The following is an 18,647-nucleotide window of genomic DNA, read 5'->3' on the forward strand; positions in this document are numbered from 1 at the left end:
CCCAACCCACAATACGTTCAGCCCCTCGGTTGCTCTTCGCTCTCTCTATCCTATTTCACTAAGAGAACCGATGCTTCAAATGCTTCAAACATGCACCCGGTGTCGCAGCCGACGAATCAAGGTGAAGCCTCCCCGCGACGCCTCTTCTTGAAGCTAATCGTATCCAGTGCGACTCTCGCCTGCCAGCGTGCGCCAACTGCGCTCGGAATGACTTGGAATGCACCTTTCACGATGACGCGCTGCAAGAGGACATCCCAAGAAGTTACATCCAGTCTCTCAACAAGCGTATCGACCATTTAGCATCTCAACTGGCCCTGCACGAGGCTGAAGTACCCACATTGTAAACGTCACCGCACTCTTCTTAGTATCAACCTGACACAGATATGCTGCAGTGAAAGCCCATTAGCCGCATCATCGACAGTCGGGAACTTGCACATTCTCGCGCCTGCCAGACCTGGCTCTGATCTTCATCTGGACCGATCAGCCACTTGTCGTATGACTCGTTTTGTTTTCGAGGCGCTATCTTCGTCGCAACCGCCACTCGAGCCTGAAGGAGATCTGCTTGAGGACGGTGACTCTCCCAAGCCAAACATTCACTTCGTCAACAAGACTCAACTTGTTCCTAGCGTGGTGAGGTTTCTTCTGCGTCGTTACCAACGTTGCATTAGGCCGCGATACGATGTCCCCGTGCCAGACCTCGTCGACAATGATGGTGCAAATTTTAAGAAGCTTCCTGTGTTGCGACAGTTCAAGCTACTCATGGCGTGCGCTATTGCCGCTGCTCGGGAAGCATATCAGTGCCCGGACTGGCGGCCATACGCTCACATCTGTCGCAACTGGGCCAATGAGTTGGTCACACCCATTATTTGTGTGGGAGACGCAGACACCTTCGCACCAATTCTACTACTCCTTATCTACGAACTAGCAGACCCGAGCAGAGGAATCATGTGGGAGCTGCTTGACTTGGCGGCGAGAACCTGCCTACAGTTGGGGTGGCACCAGCTTCCCCTCGGCTCTGTTTCTCATGACATCGCAATTCATAACAGTGACGCCGCTGGTCAGGGAGTGCGTTGTTCCCCGGAGGAAGTGCGTCTCATGTCGATTCTTAAGGATATTGAAGGGTAAGATCCCATCGTCTGGTGCCCTTGGCTTCGCTCACATCGTCAGCTCCCTCCAGACAATCTTTAATCGACCCAACATGCTGAGTACCCTCAAGCTGCCTTCGGAATCGGGGATAGAACCCCTGGTAGAACTGCATGTCCGGATCGTGGACCAAATCTATGACACGGGGCGCATATACGAGACGCAATCTTGCCCATGCGTGGGTGAAGCGGCCATTCTGATGGGGCTGCTGGACAGTCTCGACAGCACGCATCCAATCGTCAAGGAGACCTGGCTATTATACCTGCCACTCTGCGTCAATCATAAGCAATGCCTATACTGTTTCCAGGAGCCTGACGAGCCAAATGCAAAGGGCATGACAAACCTGAGGGAGAACGTACTCAAAGCAGCGTCTGGTTTGATCGCAAATGTCCACCAACAATGCACTTCGACGGACGATTTTATTCCACCCGTACTCGCAAGTGCAAGAGCTTTTCTTGCTGGGTGCTCAATCGCCACTGGCATGTGCAAGCGCTGGGTTGACCGCAGGGATCATGTGAGGGATCTGATCAACTGTACGGAGGTTCTTACCATGTCCGCACCTCACTGGGCCGGGGGTCGTAGTTATCTGAGGACTTGGAAGACACTGCTTGATTTTGTGGATTTCAACTCGCAGTAGCGAACTTTGGAGGCCTCATCATCAAAGGTAGATTATACTGATGAATTCTCGAGGCTTCGACTAGGGTACCTTCACCACGTCTCTGTTCAGCACCCTTTCTCGGGCGTTACGGAGAACATTGCGCTGCTGATCACTGGCTTCGTCACCTTCTACTACCTCAACATACGCTATCCAATGCAGTTTGTGTGTAACGCCCCCTCGCCAATCGGCGCCGTTCTCGTTGTTGCGCTTCCCGAGTCGAGCCAGGTGGGAAGGCTGATCGCCTTTTACTGCACCAACTTCACCAACGGATCACTCCCAATGATGTTCGCCCTGGCCACTACAACTATCGCCAGCCATACTAAGCGCGCCACCGCCAGCGCGATTATCTTCGGGCATTCTACTGCATTCATTATCAGGCCTCGGTTCTTCCTTGATAAAGAGGCACCTCAGTACCTCACGGCCTTCAAGGCCATGACCACCCTGCATTCTGCTGTGCGTCTGGGTCCTGGTGGATAAGATTTGTATGCTCCGTGGCTGAACAAGTGCAATGCCCGGGCCCTCCAAGGCGACGTGACTCATGGGTACGTGGAGAAAGAAGAAATCTTGGATCTCACCGACAAGCAGCCGCCCCGGTTTATGGACGCCACTTGCCTTGCTACGTGGACTTGACTACTGTGCTCTCATGGTGTTTATGCAATGCTATTCAGTATTCTGTATTTGGGCCATTCAAAGTGATAAGGTCCGCACAGGCGGCGACAAACTCGGCTTTCCAAAAGAAACCGTAGCTTCCAAAGCAGTAACATCGATAATAATTGTGCTCAGGGTTTCCATCCGCTCGATACCACGTGCGCCAGGGGGGGTCGACCGACATATTGAGACCGGTGTCCCCTCTTCGTCGGATAGCCAGGACCGTATCTTAGCCACGCTGCCCACTTCGCCCTCGCTCAATGCTTTGATGCGCTCTAATCGGGTGAACGAGTTCTTCGAGGGGTGGTCGCGAATGCCTTGAGGAATGTCTGGGGACCAGAGGTGGTTGGTGTGGAATGTCGTGTAGGTTCCTGGCTCTGGGAAAATCGGGGCGAGTCCCCTGGGCGTGCATTCGATGGCCGCGATCTTCCCACTCCTGTCGGCGATCATGAGGTTGACACACGAGGCCAGGCCTTTCTTGGTTAACATCTCAAATGCTTCATCAAATGAGCTGCTCTCCAGCACTCGGCGCATCGCCAGGTGCACTGGCAGTTGGCTTTTTGAGACTGTCCCGCACCTGATGGCATTCATGCAGACAGCCACTCCTGCCTCATTGATGCCGAACTTGGCGACGATTCCTGCCTCTCCCATCATCCTCACACGGGGCTTTCCGGTCTTTAAAATGTCAAAGAATGCAGTCGAGGTGCCAGCCTCGCCCACCCAATCCCAGTTCTGCGCCAGGTACACCTGGGACGCATCAGGAGTCGCTGTGGTGATAGAGGTGCAGCCGTCCGAGTAGTTTGTCAACGATATTTCACTCCGCAGATTAAGCGCCAGGATGTCCAAGAAGTCGACCCCTGCACCGGCCGCTATACCCCTCATTTCCTCCACCAGGTCTGGCTCGTTCTGCTCCAGGGCCGGCAGGTAAGTTGCTGCCCTCGCTTTCGACTCGGACCAATCCGCCCCGGCCGTTTCGAGGAAAAGCTTCTCGTAGTTCTTCATGCACTGTGCAATGCGCTGTGGGATCTGCCTCCCGTGCGCAAAGCCAATTTCGAATGGCGACCCGGTGGCAACCACTTCTGGAACTCCATTCCACCACGTAACATCCTCGGGACCATGATTGACGGCCATAATTAGCTGAATTGATTGTGTTTCTGTGGTTTTTGTCTAGTCGTTGATGAAGGCTATTATACATGATCGCAGTACAGAGTTGGAGACAATGGACGGCTCTATGCAGACCTGGCGCCCAGCTTCACGGGCAAATCCGAAGGCCACTGACCCCACCTGTTGTGCCATGGAAGAGGCTATATATTATATAATACAATGGTCATGTTCATTGACCTAGTCCGAGTTTGAGGTTACTCCTTTGAGAATCAACAAGCGGCCCCCCTCGTTACGAATTACTTTCCCATCCATAAAAGCGCCTGCCTTGCTAATCAGCCACAAAGCGCATCCGACCATGTCATCCTCGTTTCCAGGACGCTTAGCTGGCGTCTCATGCGCCAGTCGAAGATTCGATTTGCCGTCATTCGGTGTCATCCCCGAGGGAACGATCCCCGGCGAGAGGGCGTTGACGCGAACTTTCAAGCATATTAGTTGATCAGCCTCCACAAGGAGTGATTTTAAGTTGTTCTCACTGTAGAAATCCGCAAATTCTGCTGCCATAATCCTCACCAAGTGGTCCACAGCCGCCTTGGATGTCTGATACGCCGGGACAAACTGGTGGTTGTGCACACTGGCAGGACTGCTAAAGAGCACAACACAGCCTCTCCCGTCGCCCCCGGCTGCAGCCTCGCCCAGTAGAGTGATCAGTCCGGCCGTGAGATAGTATGGAGCAAGCACGTTCAGGCGGAACGTATGTTCCCACCCTTTGTACGGCGCAGATTTGGTGGCTATTTCGAGCTGGCTTAAGCTGTCGCCGGGCGTATACGCAATCTCGTTCATGTAGCGGATACCCGCACAGTGGAACACTGCATCCAGCGATGTCCGTAACGACTTGATCTGCTCAACCACGGCATCGATCCCTTCCTCGGTAGACAAGTCGCCCTTGAGCCTACAGATTCCGTCAATGAAATTCCGAATGGAGTTTGAACTGGCAACAATAAGCTAGCATACGTTACAATCTTGGCGGCTGTGGCTTCTGATTGAGAGACGGTCTCGAGCTCATCTTTTGTGTCTGCCAACGCCTGGTCGTTGATGTCTATCAAGATAGGGTATGCACCATTGACAAAACAGCCCTTGGCCAGCATGCGGCCGATGCCGGATGCTACACAGATCAGCCATCTATATAGTACTCCAGTGTGGTTGTCTTGCCTGCTCCGGTGATTGCAACCCATCGGCCGCCGACATCGAACAGGTTGTTGATTCGTAGATTATTTGCCATGCTGATCATGTAGAGCGACAAAAACGTGAGGTTCGGTCTTCCATCATTTTTATCTCTTTGCTCTTATTCTTCAATCCGCGATAAGATGTCTGGCATGGGGTGGGCCTATGCTTGTCTCGCTGCTGCCCGACGGATCCTTGTCCAACCGCGCGCTCCGCCGACAGCGTCGACCCAGTCCGGATTTGCGCTCCGGGGCGTTTCCTTGAAATGCGAGTTTTTACTATTGAATATAACGGCCGTTTATTTGGCCCTTGCGCCGAAACTTTCATGGTCGAACTCCCGCCCACACTCCAATATGGACTTTATCATTTCGGCTGATTGGCCCAACATATTGGCCAGTTTGGGCATTTTTACAGCAGCGGCGTCTGTGCTACTGGTCGTTTATATTTCCCGCTTCTACGTTGACTTTCCCAAGATACATGGCATACCTGAGATCCCCGGTGGCGAGTTGCTGGCAGGCCACCTGTACCAACTTGGAGCTGACCACGCGACAACTGCACAAACATGGGCCGCACAGCATGGATGGCCTGTATTCCAGCTCAGAATGGGGTATAGGCGAGCTGTTATCCTCAACTCGTTTGAGTCGGCGAGGGAGTGGATGATCAAGAACCAGTCTGCCACGATCGATCGCCCTTGGTTTTATACCTTTCATGGCGTCGTTTCTAAAACTTCAGGTAAAGCAGTCTTATTCTACAAACGATAAATAACCGACTGACCGACAAAGCGGCCACCATCGGCACTAGTCCATGGGACGAAAGGACGAAGAAGCAGAGACGCGTGGTCGGCTCGTTCACGACGGGACCTTCGATCCAGAAGATGCGGCACATGCTGGATATGGAGACCTGTTCTGTGATCTCGGGACTATACTATGATAGTGAGTCCGGTAGCAATGAGATTATGCCCCATATCTACCTTAAGCGCCTGGCCTTGAACATGATGATGATGTTCTGCTATGGCACCCGTTTCACTTCGGTGAGGGATCCTCTCTTGCTTCAGATTCTCCAGGATGCGCAAACTGTAGCCAGGTACGTCGTGCAAGATCTATACGCGAGACGGGGTACTAAACTGTCGCAGCTTTCGATCGACAAACTCCAACCCGCAGGACTTTATTCCTCATTTGAGGTATCTTGGCAAGCGAGAGCGAACAACTACCGCGTTGGAAGTTCGAGCACGGCGAGACCAATGGCTGGCCAAAATGCTGGACAATGTGCGAGGAGGGTTAGACAGACTGCGCCCCGCCTACAAGAAATCCGTCGCCGAGATGCTCATCGAGAACGGCCATGACGGGCTAACCCATTGTAGGTATGGCTTCCAGTCCAGTACCCAGATGCTAATTGCAAGCAGACGATGTCAAGACCATCCTCGGTGGCCTGATGTCTGGTGGTTTCGAGACCATCTTCTCAACAGCCATCATTACCGTCGGCATGCTCTCCTCACCAGAGGGCCCGGAGATCCAGCAGAAGGCATACGACAATATCATGAGCATCTACGATACTCCAGAGCAAGCCTTTGAACTATGCTTAGTAGAGGAAAAATGTGCCTACGTTACGGGCCTTGTAAAGGAGGCTTTGCGATTCTATCCGCCGCTGAAGCTCCTTCCTGCTCGACAAGTCTATAAAGAGTTCGAGTATCAGGGTGCCACGATCCCGAAGGGGCTCTTGGTCTACATAAACGCACAGGCGGCCAACTTTGGTACGACTCCTCTTGACGGTATACTCTCCGCTAACCCTGTGATAGACAAATCAACATACGGCCCCGATGCAGATAAATTCAAGCCCGAACGGTGGGTAGATTGCGGCCTTCGCGTGCCGCCACCGTATCATTTCGCATTCGGTGCCGGTGCAAGGCAATGTACCGCAGTTAACTTGTCAAATCGGGTACTCTACGCCATGTTCACTCGCCTGATTGTTTCCTTCAACATCGAGCAGAGCAAGGAGATGCCCTGCAATACCCACTATATTGACTACAAGCAAAATCCTGCGGCGTCAAATGCGATGCCGTCGGCGTTCAAGATCAAGTTAACCGCCAGGGATAATAACACTCTGAGACAATGCTTGCAGCAATCCCAGGACGGGTTGACTGAGTTTGTTACGGGAAGGAACGCCGAAGTTCTAGTCCGATAATGCATGGTAGATGGCGGTGACTTAGGTAGGACAATGGGCTATTATCTTCGTGTGTTTTACGCATAGGATCATCTAATTCCTATCACGATTTCTCCAATCAATGCATATGTACATAATCCATTGGCCGTGATCTCACTTCAACTTGCTGTGAATACAACTCCATGCGACTGCCGATCGTGGCTCGGCTAAGTATGCCAGTTGGTTTTATCTGGACGCTTGGAAGGATCATTACTAAAATAAACCACTGCTGCAGAGCCACTGGCTTGTATAACCGCCGCCGCATATTCCTCTCGCATTTCATCCTGACTGTGATCTATTCGGTGATCCAGCGCGTGTCCCGCAGAATCGGAGATGAGCGTGTAGAAGCACCAATCGCTCGCCAAGATCCGATTACAGAGAACACGACAGTTATAGGGGTTATTTATCAAAGGCGATCAGTTGTCTGTTTTGAATTTGCATACACATGCTGTACCAAAGCCACAATGCCTCAATTTACTGTGCACACTTCCACTCTCTTCGATCCAAAGCTGAAGCGTGTCCGGCACAATGTTTCAATAACCGTGGACCCCACGAGGGGCTTAATAGTCCGGGTCTACGAGCGTAAAGGTGCTGGAGCAATCCCAGATCCCCTTCCAGAGGGCGATATCGACTTACGAGGAAAATATGTGATGCCCGGCCTAGTGGATGCCCATACGCACGTCTTTCTGCATTCGTACGAGTGAGTAAATTGACTGCTCATACGTTGTTCTCAAACACTGAGCGACAAAGCGAAGCAGGAGCCTTGATACAGAAGCGAGACGAAAGCATCCCCGAGAGAATTGTTCGCGGCGCCAACCACTGCCGAACAGCTTTGCTTGCCGGCTACACCACATACAGGTCTGTCTTTAGTCTTCCTAGTACACACCCTGAAGTAACTCTTCGATAGAGATCTCGGATCAGAAGGCATGCAAGAGTTTGACGCTAATCTCCGCGATGCCATTGCACGAGGCCTAACCCCAGGTCCGCGTCTCTTCGTCGCGACCAAAGTCCTCGCAAGCACTGGTTCGTTCGAACCGCGGACTGAGAACTGTGCCGGCGGCCACTGTCTCCCAGCGGGCGCAGACGCCGTCGATGGTGTCGAGCAATGTCGACAGGCGGTCCGCCGCCGCATCGCTGCGGGAGCAGATATTATCAAGTTCTTCGCTGATTACCGACGCCGGATTATGCGGTCGCCTCCGGCTCAACAGCATCCTTATATTCCAAGCGTGCTGCATCCGCCTAAGGAGCCGAATCCTGATTATATGGTTTTCTCTCGGGACGAGATGGATATGATCGTCAAGGAAGCAGCGCTCGCACGCGCACCGGTCTCTGCGCATTGCTGCACGCTTGAGGGTGCGATGGCGGCCATCGAGGCTGGAGTTAATACACTCGAGCATGCATACTTTACTAGTGATGAGATGTTCACACGCATGGTGGAAAAGGGGATTATCCTTGTGCCTACGCTTGCGGTTGCCGAAAAGCTCCATGCCGCCCGTTTCCCTCAAATTCTAAAACAGGTTAAGCGGGCACATGAAATGGGCGTTCGGCTTGCATGTGGCGGCGACACGGGGACATATCCTCACGGGGAAAATGTCCGGGAGCTTGAGTTGATGATCGAAGCTGGAATCCCTGCTCACCATGTCCTGGAGTCATGTACTGTGGGCGGGTGGGAAGCGTGTGGCGGGGAGCTGTCTGGTCGCCGATTTGGGTGGATCGAGCAAGGGCTCCAGGCTGATATCATTGCCCTCGATGGTGACCCACAACAGGACATCACGGCTCTCCGATTAGTGAACTTTGTTATGAAAGATGCGATTGTCTGGAAGATGAACTCCGAAGCGCGCGGTATGCAATAGTTATGTTTTGTACAGCTATATTTTCAACAATTCAATCCATCGTCCACATCTTAAGGAGAGTCTATGTACAGGATGTGGCGGCTGTTATTTGATTGTTTATCAAGTACATTACCGGGAAGTAGAGTAGGAGCAGCTGGTGGGCTCAGCCTTCTCCTCGACGCGAGCAGCAATGCCAACGCAGTTGGAGTTGCCAGCCGGGTTGTCAATACCAGCGGAAGCCCAAATACTGTAGGCACCGTCGATGCTGTTGGGGCAAGCGATGAGGTCGCTGCCGTCGAACTGGAGGTGGTTATCCTCGTTGATCGCCCAGCCTCTGCGCTCGCCGTTGCGGGGGCCAGACTCGTCGCCGATGGTGTATCCAATCTTGCCTTGGCCTACAATCGTTAGCATTGCTCATAATGTATATGTATATCGCGATACATACCCATTCCAGAGCGGTCGACAAAGACCTGCTGGTTATTGGGGCCGTAGAGGAAGAGGGCGCCGTCCTTGAGGTAGAAGGTGGCGAAGCCATCGTCGGTACCGTCACAGGTGGCGTTCTGGTTAGGGAGGCCGGCGAAGATGCTCCTCAGAGCAGCGTTAAAGCCAGCATACTGAACGGCATCACCGGACCTGATGGCAACGAGGCCAAAGGTATCAGGCTTGGAGGGCGCGGCGAAGGTGCCGGTGGCGAGACCAAGGGAGGCGGCAACAGCGAGGTAGTTGAACTTCATGATGGTGGTTTAATTGATGGATTGTCTGATGATGGACAAGAGATGCAGAGGGCAGGTCGGGCAGCTATTTATGCGATCCATGTTCAACGGCCACACAGCGCCCCATGGCTTCTGAGACACAGCAACCGGCTGATTGGCTGCGTCTCGGGGAAACTGCCGGCTGTGGGGGCACTAAGAATAGATTCTACTCCGTTGATTGGCTCGCCTGGAGAAACAGTCCGCCATCCGGGCGATCTTTCCCAAGTCTGTACAGAGTATATGAAGTCATACAACCTCGGCCTCTTTGACCAGGAGAATTGACCTCATTCTCCGCAACTGCCCGCTCCACGCATGCTTTCCCTTCTAACAGCTCAGGGGCATAACTGACGCGAGAGCTGATCCTTGACCCGAATAGGGAGGATGGAGCATCGTGCCGTAGAATTAACAAGACATACAAATTTCTTCTACCATTCCAAATGACCCAATTGGTGAATTCTATTCTCGATATCCCTAAGAGAACTAACGTGGTTGGTTGGCTGGCCCCTATCACCAACGGGGCCGCTGGACGTCTGTCACGCATTTCGCCTACAGCTTGACGCTAGGCCCTACTGACAATCCCTGAATATAGGTGGTCTCTGGCGCCAACTTGATTCCAAATCATGGCATGGCTGTTCAAAATCAAGGAGGTGCACTATTAGTTGTGTGTTAGCCAGCAAGGATCTGGCAAGGATTGTCTGGTTGGATTAGTCCCTGGTGGCATCTTTAACTGTTTTTTGGGGAGGGGTAAGGTCTGTGCTACCAGCCCTAGATGTTATAATTATTAACAGCATTAATCATGGAGAATTGTGAGAAACAGCCTGAAGCTCGCCCTATTAAGTAATAATTGGCTAGTTGGCTTGAACGGCTCTATAGGATGCTGTGTGATGAGGCAGAACCTTGAATTAAGTTGTGTGGGACAGTTATGGTAATATAATTAGTCCACCTAATCATGGTTGTTATCCTTAGCAGGTTCCTGCGAGCTCGACAGTATTGCTCCCTGGCCTTGATAGGAATCTGTGAAGTAGTTTGTCAATTTGAAAGATGAGACTTTCCTCTAAACTAAATTATCCAGAATAGCCTAGGCTCGCGCTAGAACAGCCAGATAATAAGCCCTAGCAGGAAATATATTATCTCTATCTCTACTATAGATCGTGGCTCTAAATTGTTCTAGCTTATGATACATATTTAATACCTATACATGGTGATTTTGAGAGCAATCCAAGCTAATCACAATCTTAGATGACACTATCCCTGGAGTTCTGGTTTAATACCACACTAGGATATGTAACAGAGGATATCAAAATCTCTTTTTTAGAATAGCTAGTTTACTGTCAGGCAATTAGGGAAACCTTGATATCTTTTACTAAATATAGGGGTAATAATCTATATTTTATTAGTCTTGTATCTCCTTTACCCTATTCCCATATTATAGTATCCATGCTTGCATAGTTAGCCCTATTTATCATACACGTTTATTGTCTCTATGACGCTTCCCCCGTGTTACCTTTGTGGGGAGGTCAGTTGCCAAGTGGTAGGACATGTCGCCAGCAGCCTCGCATGTGCTGTGATAATCAGATATATGGGCGTCCAAACAAGATTTTAGCATGCTAATGTACTGGTTAGCGTCGCTCTAGGTATAGTAGAGAATCACAGAGACATAGATAGAGAAAATACCTGATAATATTCCTGATAGGCAACATAGTGTATAATACAGAAAAAAGATTCTTATACGACTTGTCTTTTCAGACTAGCAAAGAAAGAATATACTATTAGTAGATGCAAATTACTAGATATTGATAGGGATATGGAACGCACTGCTATAGTGCTGAAGCCAAGGCTGGTATATTCTAAAAGTTAATATCTGCTTCCTGCTTGCTGTTATTGCTCTTGGTATCTTTAATATCAAGGGAATTGCTTGCTCCTGAACCCTCGTGCTCTTGGTCCACAGTGCTGGGGGTAGTATGTGACTGACGGCTTTGTGTGTTAGGAGGTGTCTGTGAAGTATGCTTTGTCTTTATCAGCTCTTGACAAAGCGCGTCAAACCGTGACACAGGGCATGTTAATTTTCTGGGGTTTAAAGTGCTAGTAGCAGCTATGAGCATTAGATCGTGACTAACAGAACAAGAGATGGAAGATTGTACTAGCATGGTACTTAATGTAGGTTTTTAGAGCTTCATACTAAGGCCTATGCTCGAGCTTTATGGGGAGCAAAGGGCTATATCTTGGAAAGTACTAGCCATGAAGAGAAGATATAGAGTCCTGGTCCAATTATATCCTGGTCCTTTTGCTTTAGTTATTAGGCAGGTAGCACTTCCTAACTCTCTAGCAGGACTTTTTATGTATTCCTTTACATCATCAGGCTGGGATAACTAGTATGTGATTGAGAAAGTTGGAGTGGTTCTAGAGCATACAGAAGCAAATATGCTAAACATTGATCGGATGCATCTTGCGAAAGACATTCGCCGGATCATACTTCGCCTTGAGCTCCTTCAGCCGTCCGAGGTTCTCCCCGTAGATGTTGCTTACCACGGAGTCGCCGGCTGCTCCGCATATTAGCATCATCCTCTCTCGTTGAAGCAAGCAAAGGTCGATAGAAACGAAGGGCAAGGAACTCACGCTCAGCGTAATTGATATACTGCGGTACGCCACCCTCCACCTCTTCAGTAAGCTGTGCCTTCCACCGCCCCTGCACATCCCTAGCCCAAGCCCTATGCTCCAAATCCTTACTGCTATCCGTCCACCGCAGCATAACGATCCCATTCTGCGTCCTCCCGCGACTCGCGAACGCCGTCGCCGTCCGCGGAACGGAAACTGTCTTGGCCATATCGTAGAATTCAAGCAGGAGCGCCGACGCCCCGAGATCCGGGTCCGACTGCACCTTCTCCGTGAACTCGGCCAACATCATCTTTGCGAAAGACGGAGACAGCGGTGGCGTGAAGAAGATCCCCTTGAAGGATTTCCGGTCCCCGTACGTGGCCATCGGATTCTGGAGCGCGTTGAGGTGATTATAAGGTATTGTGTCGATCATGTTTGCCACGGGTCCGAGGGCGAGTAAGTCGTTGAAGCGAGACTCGCCTTGCTCTTTGGTCCCGTTGTAGAAGACCAGCACGTTGACCATGGGCACTGGCGCGCCCGGAGGTCGCGCAAAGATACAAACCGCCCCGGAGCGCGGATCCGGTCTCTCAACGAGCAGTGTATTCAGCTCGCTGACGATGGCCTCGACTTTATCCGGTGTAAACGCGACGATCCCCGCGTACACAGGATCCGGCTGGTCATAAGCTTGGAATGTAAACTCGACCACGACGCCGAAGTTATACCCGGCCCCGCGAAGCGCCCAGAAAAGGTCAGCGTTCTCCTCCTCCGACGCAGTCACAACCGACCCATCGGCCAGGACGACCTTCGCAGAAAGTAGATTGTCGATCGTCAGCCCATGCTCCCCGCTTAGCCAGCCGTACCCGCCGCCTAGGGTCAACCCGCCCACGCCTGTGTGGTTGACTGTGCCGCCTACGGCTGCGAGGCCGTGCGCGGCTAGGGCGTCATCGACGTCCTTCCAGGTTGCGCCACCGCCGACGGTGATTGTTTTCGTTGATGGGTTGACAGTGGCGGAGTTGAGGCGGGAGAGGTCGATGACGAGGCCGCCAGCGCTGGAACTCGTCCCGCTGACGGAGTGGCCGCCGCATTTGATGGCCAGGTCGACGTTGTGTGTCTGCGACCAGTTTAGGGCTGTTGCGATGTCCTCTACGGCTGTGGGTGTGATTACAATGCCCTGTGTATTTTAGTCATGTTTTTGTTCACGTTCTGAGGGACGTACGGCGCGTTTGACTCCGGTGTCGGACCATCTCCGAAGGGCATCGTGGTACCCCTCATCTTGCGGGGTGAAGATAGTCGACGAGACGAGAGAGTCGCGCAGCGAGTTGAGAGCTGATTCTGGGATGGCCATGTTGTTAACTTATGGTTCTCGTACCCTTGATGGGGTGGAAGATGTATTTATGTCATCGCCAAGCTGATGCCCGCCGCTGAATCATTGATTAGTGATCTGCTGCCCCTCTTCACCCCTCTCCATCTCTTGCCTTGCTGTTGGGTTCATTGCGTGAATACAAAGCTATATTTAAAAGTAAGAGGCGCTACACAGGCCCCAGCGGCACATGAGCCGCTGGCTTCACAACCATAATCCCCATCCCTGGCCGAATAATCCCACCCTGCTTCACCGTAGCCATCACCCCCGCCAACCGACCCACAATCTGCCTATCCGCGTCGCGAACAAGGAACCGCTCTTTGAGGCCGGACTGGAACCTATCGATCTGGGGACATGGATTGCGCACACCTTGTAGGACCACAATAGCCTCCTCCGCCTCTGCACCCGTATCCCCCGTCGGCGCACCAACGAAGCGGAGCTCCGTCCCCACGCCAAGCGACAGCAAATCCACCCCCTCGGTCGTGATATTCTGTCCCAGGGCACCGGGTTGGAAGAGTTGCGTCTTCTGTTCCGCGGACAGAGCAGTCGAGACTTTGTGCAGGATCTCGATCGGGATGAGGTGGACCTGGCGCAGGTTTGCGGGTGGTGGTCGGATGTGTAATCGTGAGCGGTGCTGGACGGTTTCGCCGGCGTGGCAGTCGCCCTCGATTCCCCAGGCTGTTATGAGTTTTATAGACGGGACGGAGGATTTGGAGAAGTTGTGCGACGAGGAGGTTGTGACGGAGAGGACGTTTGGTGGCATTTCAGCTGAGTTTGGCTGACTGAATTTGAATCCCGGGTCGATCTCAGAATCAGGGACTGTGTGTCTTCCAAGCAGTTTACAAAGTGACACAAGGCTGGGGATGTTTTGTTGAATACGAGAGCTGCCACAGAGTCCAGATGGTGAGTCATGTCATAAATGTCTTCGACGCGGGTGAACGACCTGGGCTCGGCACGTGCCGCTGCATTTCTCCTGCCAGCAATGTCTCTGTCAATGCCGATAAGAGGTCCGGTTTGCGCCGTGCATCCTATCCATCCTCGAAGGCGTTGTAAAGAGCCAGAGAATTCGAGCAGGGTTTAGATGAAGAGAAGGAGAGAAAAGGCTAGACTTTTCGCCTATCACTGCACTAAATAACCCCTAAGTCCTTGATACTCTATCAATCTCCTCCACTGCGTTCCGGCGCGGTTAAGCTCCTTGTATGATGACGCCTCGCTTCTTCGTGCTGGCGTACCTGGTTCATCCTATGGTTGAGAAGCTGATAGTCACGGTTTGGCGCAATTCTTCGCATGACTGTCAGGAATATTACTTCCTTTAATATCAATCGTACGTCCTCGGATACGTCTCTCCAATCCACTCTCCATCCGGCAGCACAACAGGCTTAATCCTCATCCGCTCATAAAAACCGCTTATTCGGTTCCTAAGGAGCACATTGTCTGTCTCCTCGTCCGAGTCACCATCAAGACACGCGTAAGCGGCTGGTTTTACACCATGATGCCCGAGTCCAGCCTGAGAAACGCGGACATCCTCTCTCGGCGCAGAAAGATATCCGTTCCCTGGAGGAGAGACAGTGGTCGAGCTTTTCTCGGCTGTGTGCTGAATAGCGCCGAGAGTACCTTAGCTAGGAGGAGATCGCTTGGGTGGCGAGCCGTGAAGAGAGCCTCTTAGAGAGCAGGCGAGATTTGGATTATATCCCGCCAGGTTCAGCAGGTCCGTTGTAAGAGGAGGGTCTGGATGTCGAAGTTTATGAGGACCAGCTCAAGAAGTCCGGGCGCTCAAAGCGTGTTGACCATTGCTCTGGAAGGTGGACTGTCGGTCCTCCGGCGGGGGTTGTTTTGATTGGGGCTTGTCGATTCGTATCCTGGCAGGTGCCATGGATTCACTTCTCACGTCAGGAAGGATTATCATCCTGCCAGGCCAGGGGGGGGCCCCGGATCGCCAAGCCCAAGCTGACGAGGCTGTTGAATCATCAAAACACCCCCAAATCCGGGATTGGTGTCACGCTTCTGGACTCCGCTGGTTGGCCCAACTGGCATAAGAGATGGCCAACAGTCCACGGTTTGCTTTTAGTGGGATTGAGAAACAAGAAGTCACACCGCCAGCAATGTGTTGATCTTCATGTCGCCCCCGAGTGCGTTGTTTTGGTCAGGAGGTAGGTCCGAGATACATAAATATGCCACGCTGCGCCGCATCAGCCCCGGATCTCACCTTTCGTCTTTCCAAAGATTTACCCTGACCCTCCAATCCACCATCATGGCCGCCATTCATGCGAGTAAGTCTCATCTGTTCGATCTACACGGCATCAAATTTATCCGTGGCATCACTCAGTACTCCAGGATTATGAATTGCGAAAGCTAACCCCTCCCAACAGTCGCCAACATCACGGGCATCGTCTCCGGGATCGTGAGCTTTTCCCAGGCCAACACCGGGTGTGGGAGCCAAGTCAGCGTCGGCGGCGTCCTCCAGGGCCTTACACCCGGGTTGCACGGATTCCATGTCCACGAGAGTCCTATCACCAACGGCAATTGCACAACCGCTGGGAGCCATTGTATGTTTCGGCCTCGGGAATATGATATATGAAGGATAGTCACTGACAGTGCAGTCAACCCCTTCGACATGAACCATGGCGCCCCGACAGCAGAGATCCGCCATGTTGGAGACCTGGGCAATATTAAGGCAGATAGCAACGGCTTTGCGATCCTTAATATTGAAGATAGTATTATCCAGTTATCAGGGGAGCAGAGCATACTCGGTGTAAGTATTTGGAGCAGAAACAATGAAGTATAGAAGTACTAATTGAACTGATCATTCAGCTCTCCGTTGTTATCCACGCCGACCCGGATGATCTTGGCCTCGGGGGGCACTCGGACTCCCTGACCACTGGTCACGCTGGGGATCGTGTTGCTTGTGGTATGTTCTCTCGATTCTGAGCCCAAGTTGAATGGTTGCTAACCGCAATAGCCGACATTGTGATTCCCGGTGCTTGATGTCGTTCTCGCGTGGGTTATTGTTTGGGTTGAGGACACTTGCTGTTGATGAATATGCCAGAAGCGGGTAGTTTAGCACATATAAAACCAATAAAACACATAAGCCAAGGTGGCCCATCGGTTTCGACGGTCGATTCTCTCGACGGCAGCTGTATAAATTAGGGGTTGGCAAGATCAGAGACCTCATCACTCGCAATATTCTTGGCCCATGGAATTAATGCGTATTTATTTCTCACATCAGGAAGGATTGTCGTCCTGCAGGTGGCAGACCATGTGGAATCTAGTCAAATATAAATGACTCTTTATCCCCTGGCAAAGGTGCGCATTTGCTGGCGTGTTGTGTTCGCAGCTGGACGAAGCAAGTTCTGGGACGGGTAAGAGAGCCCCTGGCCAACAATACTGTGTGATCCTGCGGGCCAATCTCGGCTGTATTCGAGGACTATATACAGCGTTCACTCTCGGCTGTTTGAGATATATACATTGCTTAGCGTCATAATATCCCCAAGAACCGGGGCGTCACACAGGCAGTGTTGAGTGATCTTGGCTCTATCGGACGCGGAGATGGGGGGAGATCTCGAAATAGACAGTCAAATAAAAACCCTTCCAGTCACTATCGAGCAGAAGCTTGTCTAAGTGAGGTTCTGCAGAGCGACAGAAGATATCGTCGAATCTCTTGTCACGGCAGCACGGGAAGATCAACCCCAGCATCAGAAACTGGCAACAACGGCAAGTTCGTGGCGAACGAAGGATCTTTCGTCTTTCACGGTCAAGGAACTTTCCGACGAATGTCCTCCACGATTTCGGTGTTCAAATGTCTGGATTTGTCCGAGGCCCGACGCTGTCGAGGCTGTGTGACGCTCGAGTCCTCCGCTGGTTGGCCCAACCCGCACGAGAGGCGTCCAAGAGTAAATTGTTTGCTTTTTGTGAGATTGAAAAACAAGAAGTCACACCGCCAGCAATGAGCTGATCTTCATGCACTCCTCAATCTTCAATAATGCGTTGTTTTGGCCCAGAGGTCCGAGACGCCCGCGCCACCAGCTGTCCATCGATATAAAGTGACCACGCGGCGCCGCAAGGTCTGACAGACCTTTCTTTGTCTCTCTTTGACATTTACCTCGACCTTTTGATCTGCCACCATGTCCGGAATTCTTGCTGGTAAGTCTCAATCTGGTTCGCTCGACACGACATTTTATCCCTGGCATCACTCGATCTTGGGCATTCTGGATCGCAAAAGCTAACCTTTTCTCCGTAGTCGCCAATATGACGGGCAGCGTCTCGGGGCTCGTCGTCTTTTCCCAGGCCACGCCAGATGCCCTAGTCAATGTCGGCGGCATCCTCGGAGGCCTGACGGCAGGGTTACACGGATTCCACGTCCACGAGAGTCCCATCAGCAACGGCGATTGCGCGACTGCTGGTAGTCATTGTATGTCCTCGCTTAGGAACAAAGTATATGAAGATGAGTCGCTGACCGTGCTTGCTGCTCCCGAATAGTCAACCCCTTCCACATGAACCACGGTGGCCCGGCAGCGGAGGTCCGCCACGTCGGCGACCTGGGTAACATCGAGGCAAACCAGGAGGGCTATTCGTTCCTTAATCTCCAGGACAGCCTCATCCAGTTGTCGGGGGAGCAGAGCATACTTGGTGTAAGTACTTGGATCGGAACACTATTGTATTGGAGGAGAGTGTGGGAGAAGTTCTGGTTCGACTGACGTCTCATCAGCTTTCTGTCGTTATTCACGCCGACGAAGATGATCTCGGCCTGGGAGGGTACCCGGATTCCCTGACGACTGGTCACTCTGGGGATCGTATTGCTTGTGGTATGTTCTATATCCGTCTGGCTTGATGGTTCAGTCTGGTTGCTAACCGCCATACTAGGGGACATTGTGATTCCGGATCCGGAATGGTTCGAACAGATTTGGTAGCCGACGCAATGGTTGGTGTCTTCAACTTGTTGTATTCGTAGCTATCACTAAGTTCAACTAAGATACCGGAAGGCAGCCAGAAAGAAGGCCGTCAGTCATGGCAGAATCAGCGAGACAAAGCAAGACGAAGTTCGGTGACATTGATGGCATCCTCGAGTAGGGTATTCTTTCGGGTTGATGAACCCCTGCTGTTGATGAATATGCCAGTAGCGGATATAGTTTTACCAC

General features: G+C 51.9%; 12 protein-coding genes across 12 annotated transcripts; 7 read left to right on the forward strand and 5 right to left on the reverse strand.

Annotated features, from left to right (window-relative positions):
- Positions 1–79: 79 nt before the first annotated feature.
- On the forward strand, positions 80–1,780 carry BJX67DRAFT_374191 (uncharacterized protein; the record flags this gene model as incomplete). The annotated part of the gene is made up of 4 exons (XM_071031519.1): positions 80–121; positions 168–340; positions 453–1,121; positions 1,168–1,780. 4 exons carry the CDS (start codon positions 80–82, stop codon positions 1,778–1,780), a joined length of 1,497 nt encoding a protein of 498 aa, XP_070883016.1.
- A 10-nt stretch (positions 1,781–1,790) lies between these two features.
- Positions 1,791–2,383, forward strand: BJX67DRAFT_230068 (uncharacterized protein). Its single transcript, XM_071025919.1, has one exon. It carries the CDS (start codon positions 1,955–1,957, stop codon positions 2,276–2,278), a length of 324 nt encoding a protein of 107 aa, XP_070883017.1. The 5' UTR covers positions 1,791–1,954; the 3' UTR covers positions 2,279–2,383.
- Positions 2,384–3,707, reverse strand: BJX67DRAFT_390288 (acyl-coenzyme A:6-aminopenicillanic acid acyl-transferase-domain-containing protein). The gene has a single exon (XM_071034624.1). The coding sequence runs from the start codon at positions 3,578–3,580 to the stop codon at positions 2,489–2,491; it is 1,092 nt and encodes a 363-aa protein (XP_070883018.1). The 5' UTR covers positions 3,581–3,707; the 3' UTR covers positions 2,384–2,488.
- Positions 3,708–3,790: 83 nt separating this feature from the next.
- Positions 3,791–4,698, reverse strand: BJX67DRAFT_384215 (SDR family NAD(P)-dependent oxidoreductase; the record flags this gene model as incomplete). The annotated part of the gene is made up of 3 exons (XM_071033623.1): positions 3,791–4,029; positions 4,087–4,502; positions 4,565–4,698. 3 exons carry the CDS (start codon positions 4,696–4,698, stop codon positions 3,791–3,793), a joined length of 789 nt encoding a protein of 262 aa, XP_070883019.1.
- Positions 4,699–5,127: 429 nt separating this feature from the next.
- On the forward strand, positions 5,128–7,182 carry BJX67DRAFT_390292 (cytochrome P450; the record flags this gene model as incomplete). Its single annotated transcript, XM_071034625.1, has 5 exons — positions 5,128–5,506; positions 5,557–5,857; positions 5,907–6,130; positions 6,177–6,524; positions 6,570–7,182. The coding sequence occupies 5 exons, from the start codon at positions 5,128–5,130 to the stop codon at positions 6,953–6,955; spliced, it is 1,638 nt and encodes a 545-aa protein (XP_070883020.1). The 3' UTR covers positions 6,956–7,182.
- Positions 7,183–7,480: 298 nt separating this feature from the next.
- BJX67DRAFT_362304 (uncharacterized protein) lies at positions 7,481–9,569 on the forward strand. The gene is made up of 2 exons (XM_071029981.1): positions 7,481–9,200; positions 9,251–9,569. Exon 1 carries the CDS (start codon positions 7,900–7,902, stop codon positions 8,824–8,826), a length of 927 nt encoding a protein of 308 aa, XP_070883021.1. The 5' UTR covers positions 7,481–7,899; the 3' UTR covers positions 8,827–9,200; positions 9,251–9,569.
- On the reverse strand, positions 8,935–9,539 carry aspf34 (cell wall protein PhiA; the record flags this gene model as incomplete). The annotated part of the gene is made up of 2 exons (XM_071033624.1): positions 8,935–9,200; positions 9,251–9,539. The coding sequence occupies 2 exons, from the start codon at positions 9,537–9,539 to the stop codon at positions 8,935–8,937; spliced, it is 555 nt and encodes a 184-aa protein (XP_070883022.1).
- A 2,210-nt stretch (positions 9,570–11,779) lies between the features above and the next one.
- On the reverse strand, positions 11,780–13,529 carry BJX67DRAFT_362306 (FAD-binding oxidoreductase). The gene is made up of 3 exons (XM_071029982.1): positions 13,369–13,529; positions 12,174–13,323; positions 11,780–12,097 (listed from the first exon to the last, which is right to left on the reverse strand). The coding sequence occupies exons 1-3, from the start codon at positions 13,495–13,497 to the stop codon at positions 11,982–11,984; spliced, it is 1,395 nt and encodes a 464-aa protein (XP_070883023.1). The 5' UTR covers positions 13,498–13,529; the 3' UTR covers positions 11,780–11,981.
- On the reverse strand, positions 13,530–14,537 carry BJX67DRAFT_362310 (MOSC domain-containing protein). Its single transcript, XM_071029983.1, has one exon. The coding sequence runs from the start codon at positions 14,273–14,275 to the stop codon at positions 13,682–13,684; it is 594 nt and encodes a 197-aa protein (XP_070883024.1). The 5' UTR covers positions 14,276–14,537; the 3' UTR covers positions 13,530–13,681.
- BJX67DRAFT_362311 (uncharacterized protein) lies at positions 14,534–15,536 on the forward strand. The gene has a single exon (XM_071029984.1). It carries the CDS (start codon positions 15,002–15,004, stop codon positions 15,176–15,178), a length of 177 nt encoding a protein of 58 aa, XP_070883025.1. The 5' UTR covers positions 14,534–15,001; the 3' UTR covers positions 15,179–15,536.
- A 227-nt stretch (positions 15,537–15,763) lies between these two features.
- BJX67DRAFT_384221 (superoxide dismutase) lies at positions 15,764–16,497 on the forward strand (the record flags this gene model as incomplete). The annotated part of the gene is made up of 5 exons (XM_071033625.1): positions 15,764–15,782; positions 15,882–16,058; positions 16,113–16,264; positions 16,324–16,420; positions 16,472–16,497. 5 exons carry the CDS (start codon positions 15,764–15,766, stop codon positions 16,495–16,497), a joined length of 471 nt encoding a protein of 156 aa, XP_070883026.1.
- Positions 16,498–17,633: 1,136 nt separating this feature from the next.
- BJX67DRAFT_384222 (superoxide dismutase) lies at positions 17,634–18,419 on the forward strand (the record flags this gene model as incomplete). The annotated part of the gene is made up of 5 exons (XM_071033626.1): positions 17,634–17,652; positions 17,750–17,920; positions 17,989–18,140; positions 18,218–18,314; positions 18,373–18,419. 5 exons carry the CDS (start codon positions 17,634–17,636, stop codon positions 18,417–18,419), a joined length of 486 nt encoding a protein of 161 aa, XP_070883027.1.
- Positions 18,420–18,647: the final 228 nt, after the last annotated feature.

The sequence above is a fragment of the Aspergillus lucknowensis genome, assembly GCF_044049455.1.
Source record: "Aspergillus lucknowensis strain CBS 449.75 chromosome Unknown BJX67scaffold_45, whole genome shotgun sequence".
NCBI lineage: Eukaryota > Fungi > Ascomycota > Eurotiomycetes > Eurotiales > Aspergillaceae > Aspergillus > Aspergillus lucknowensis.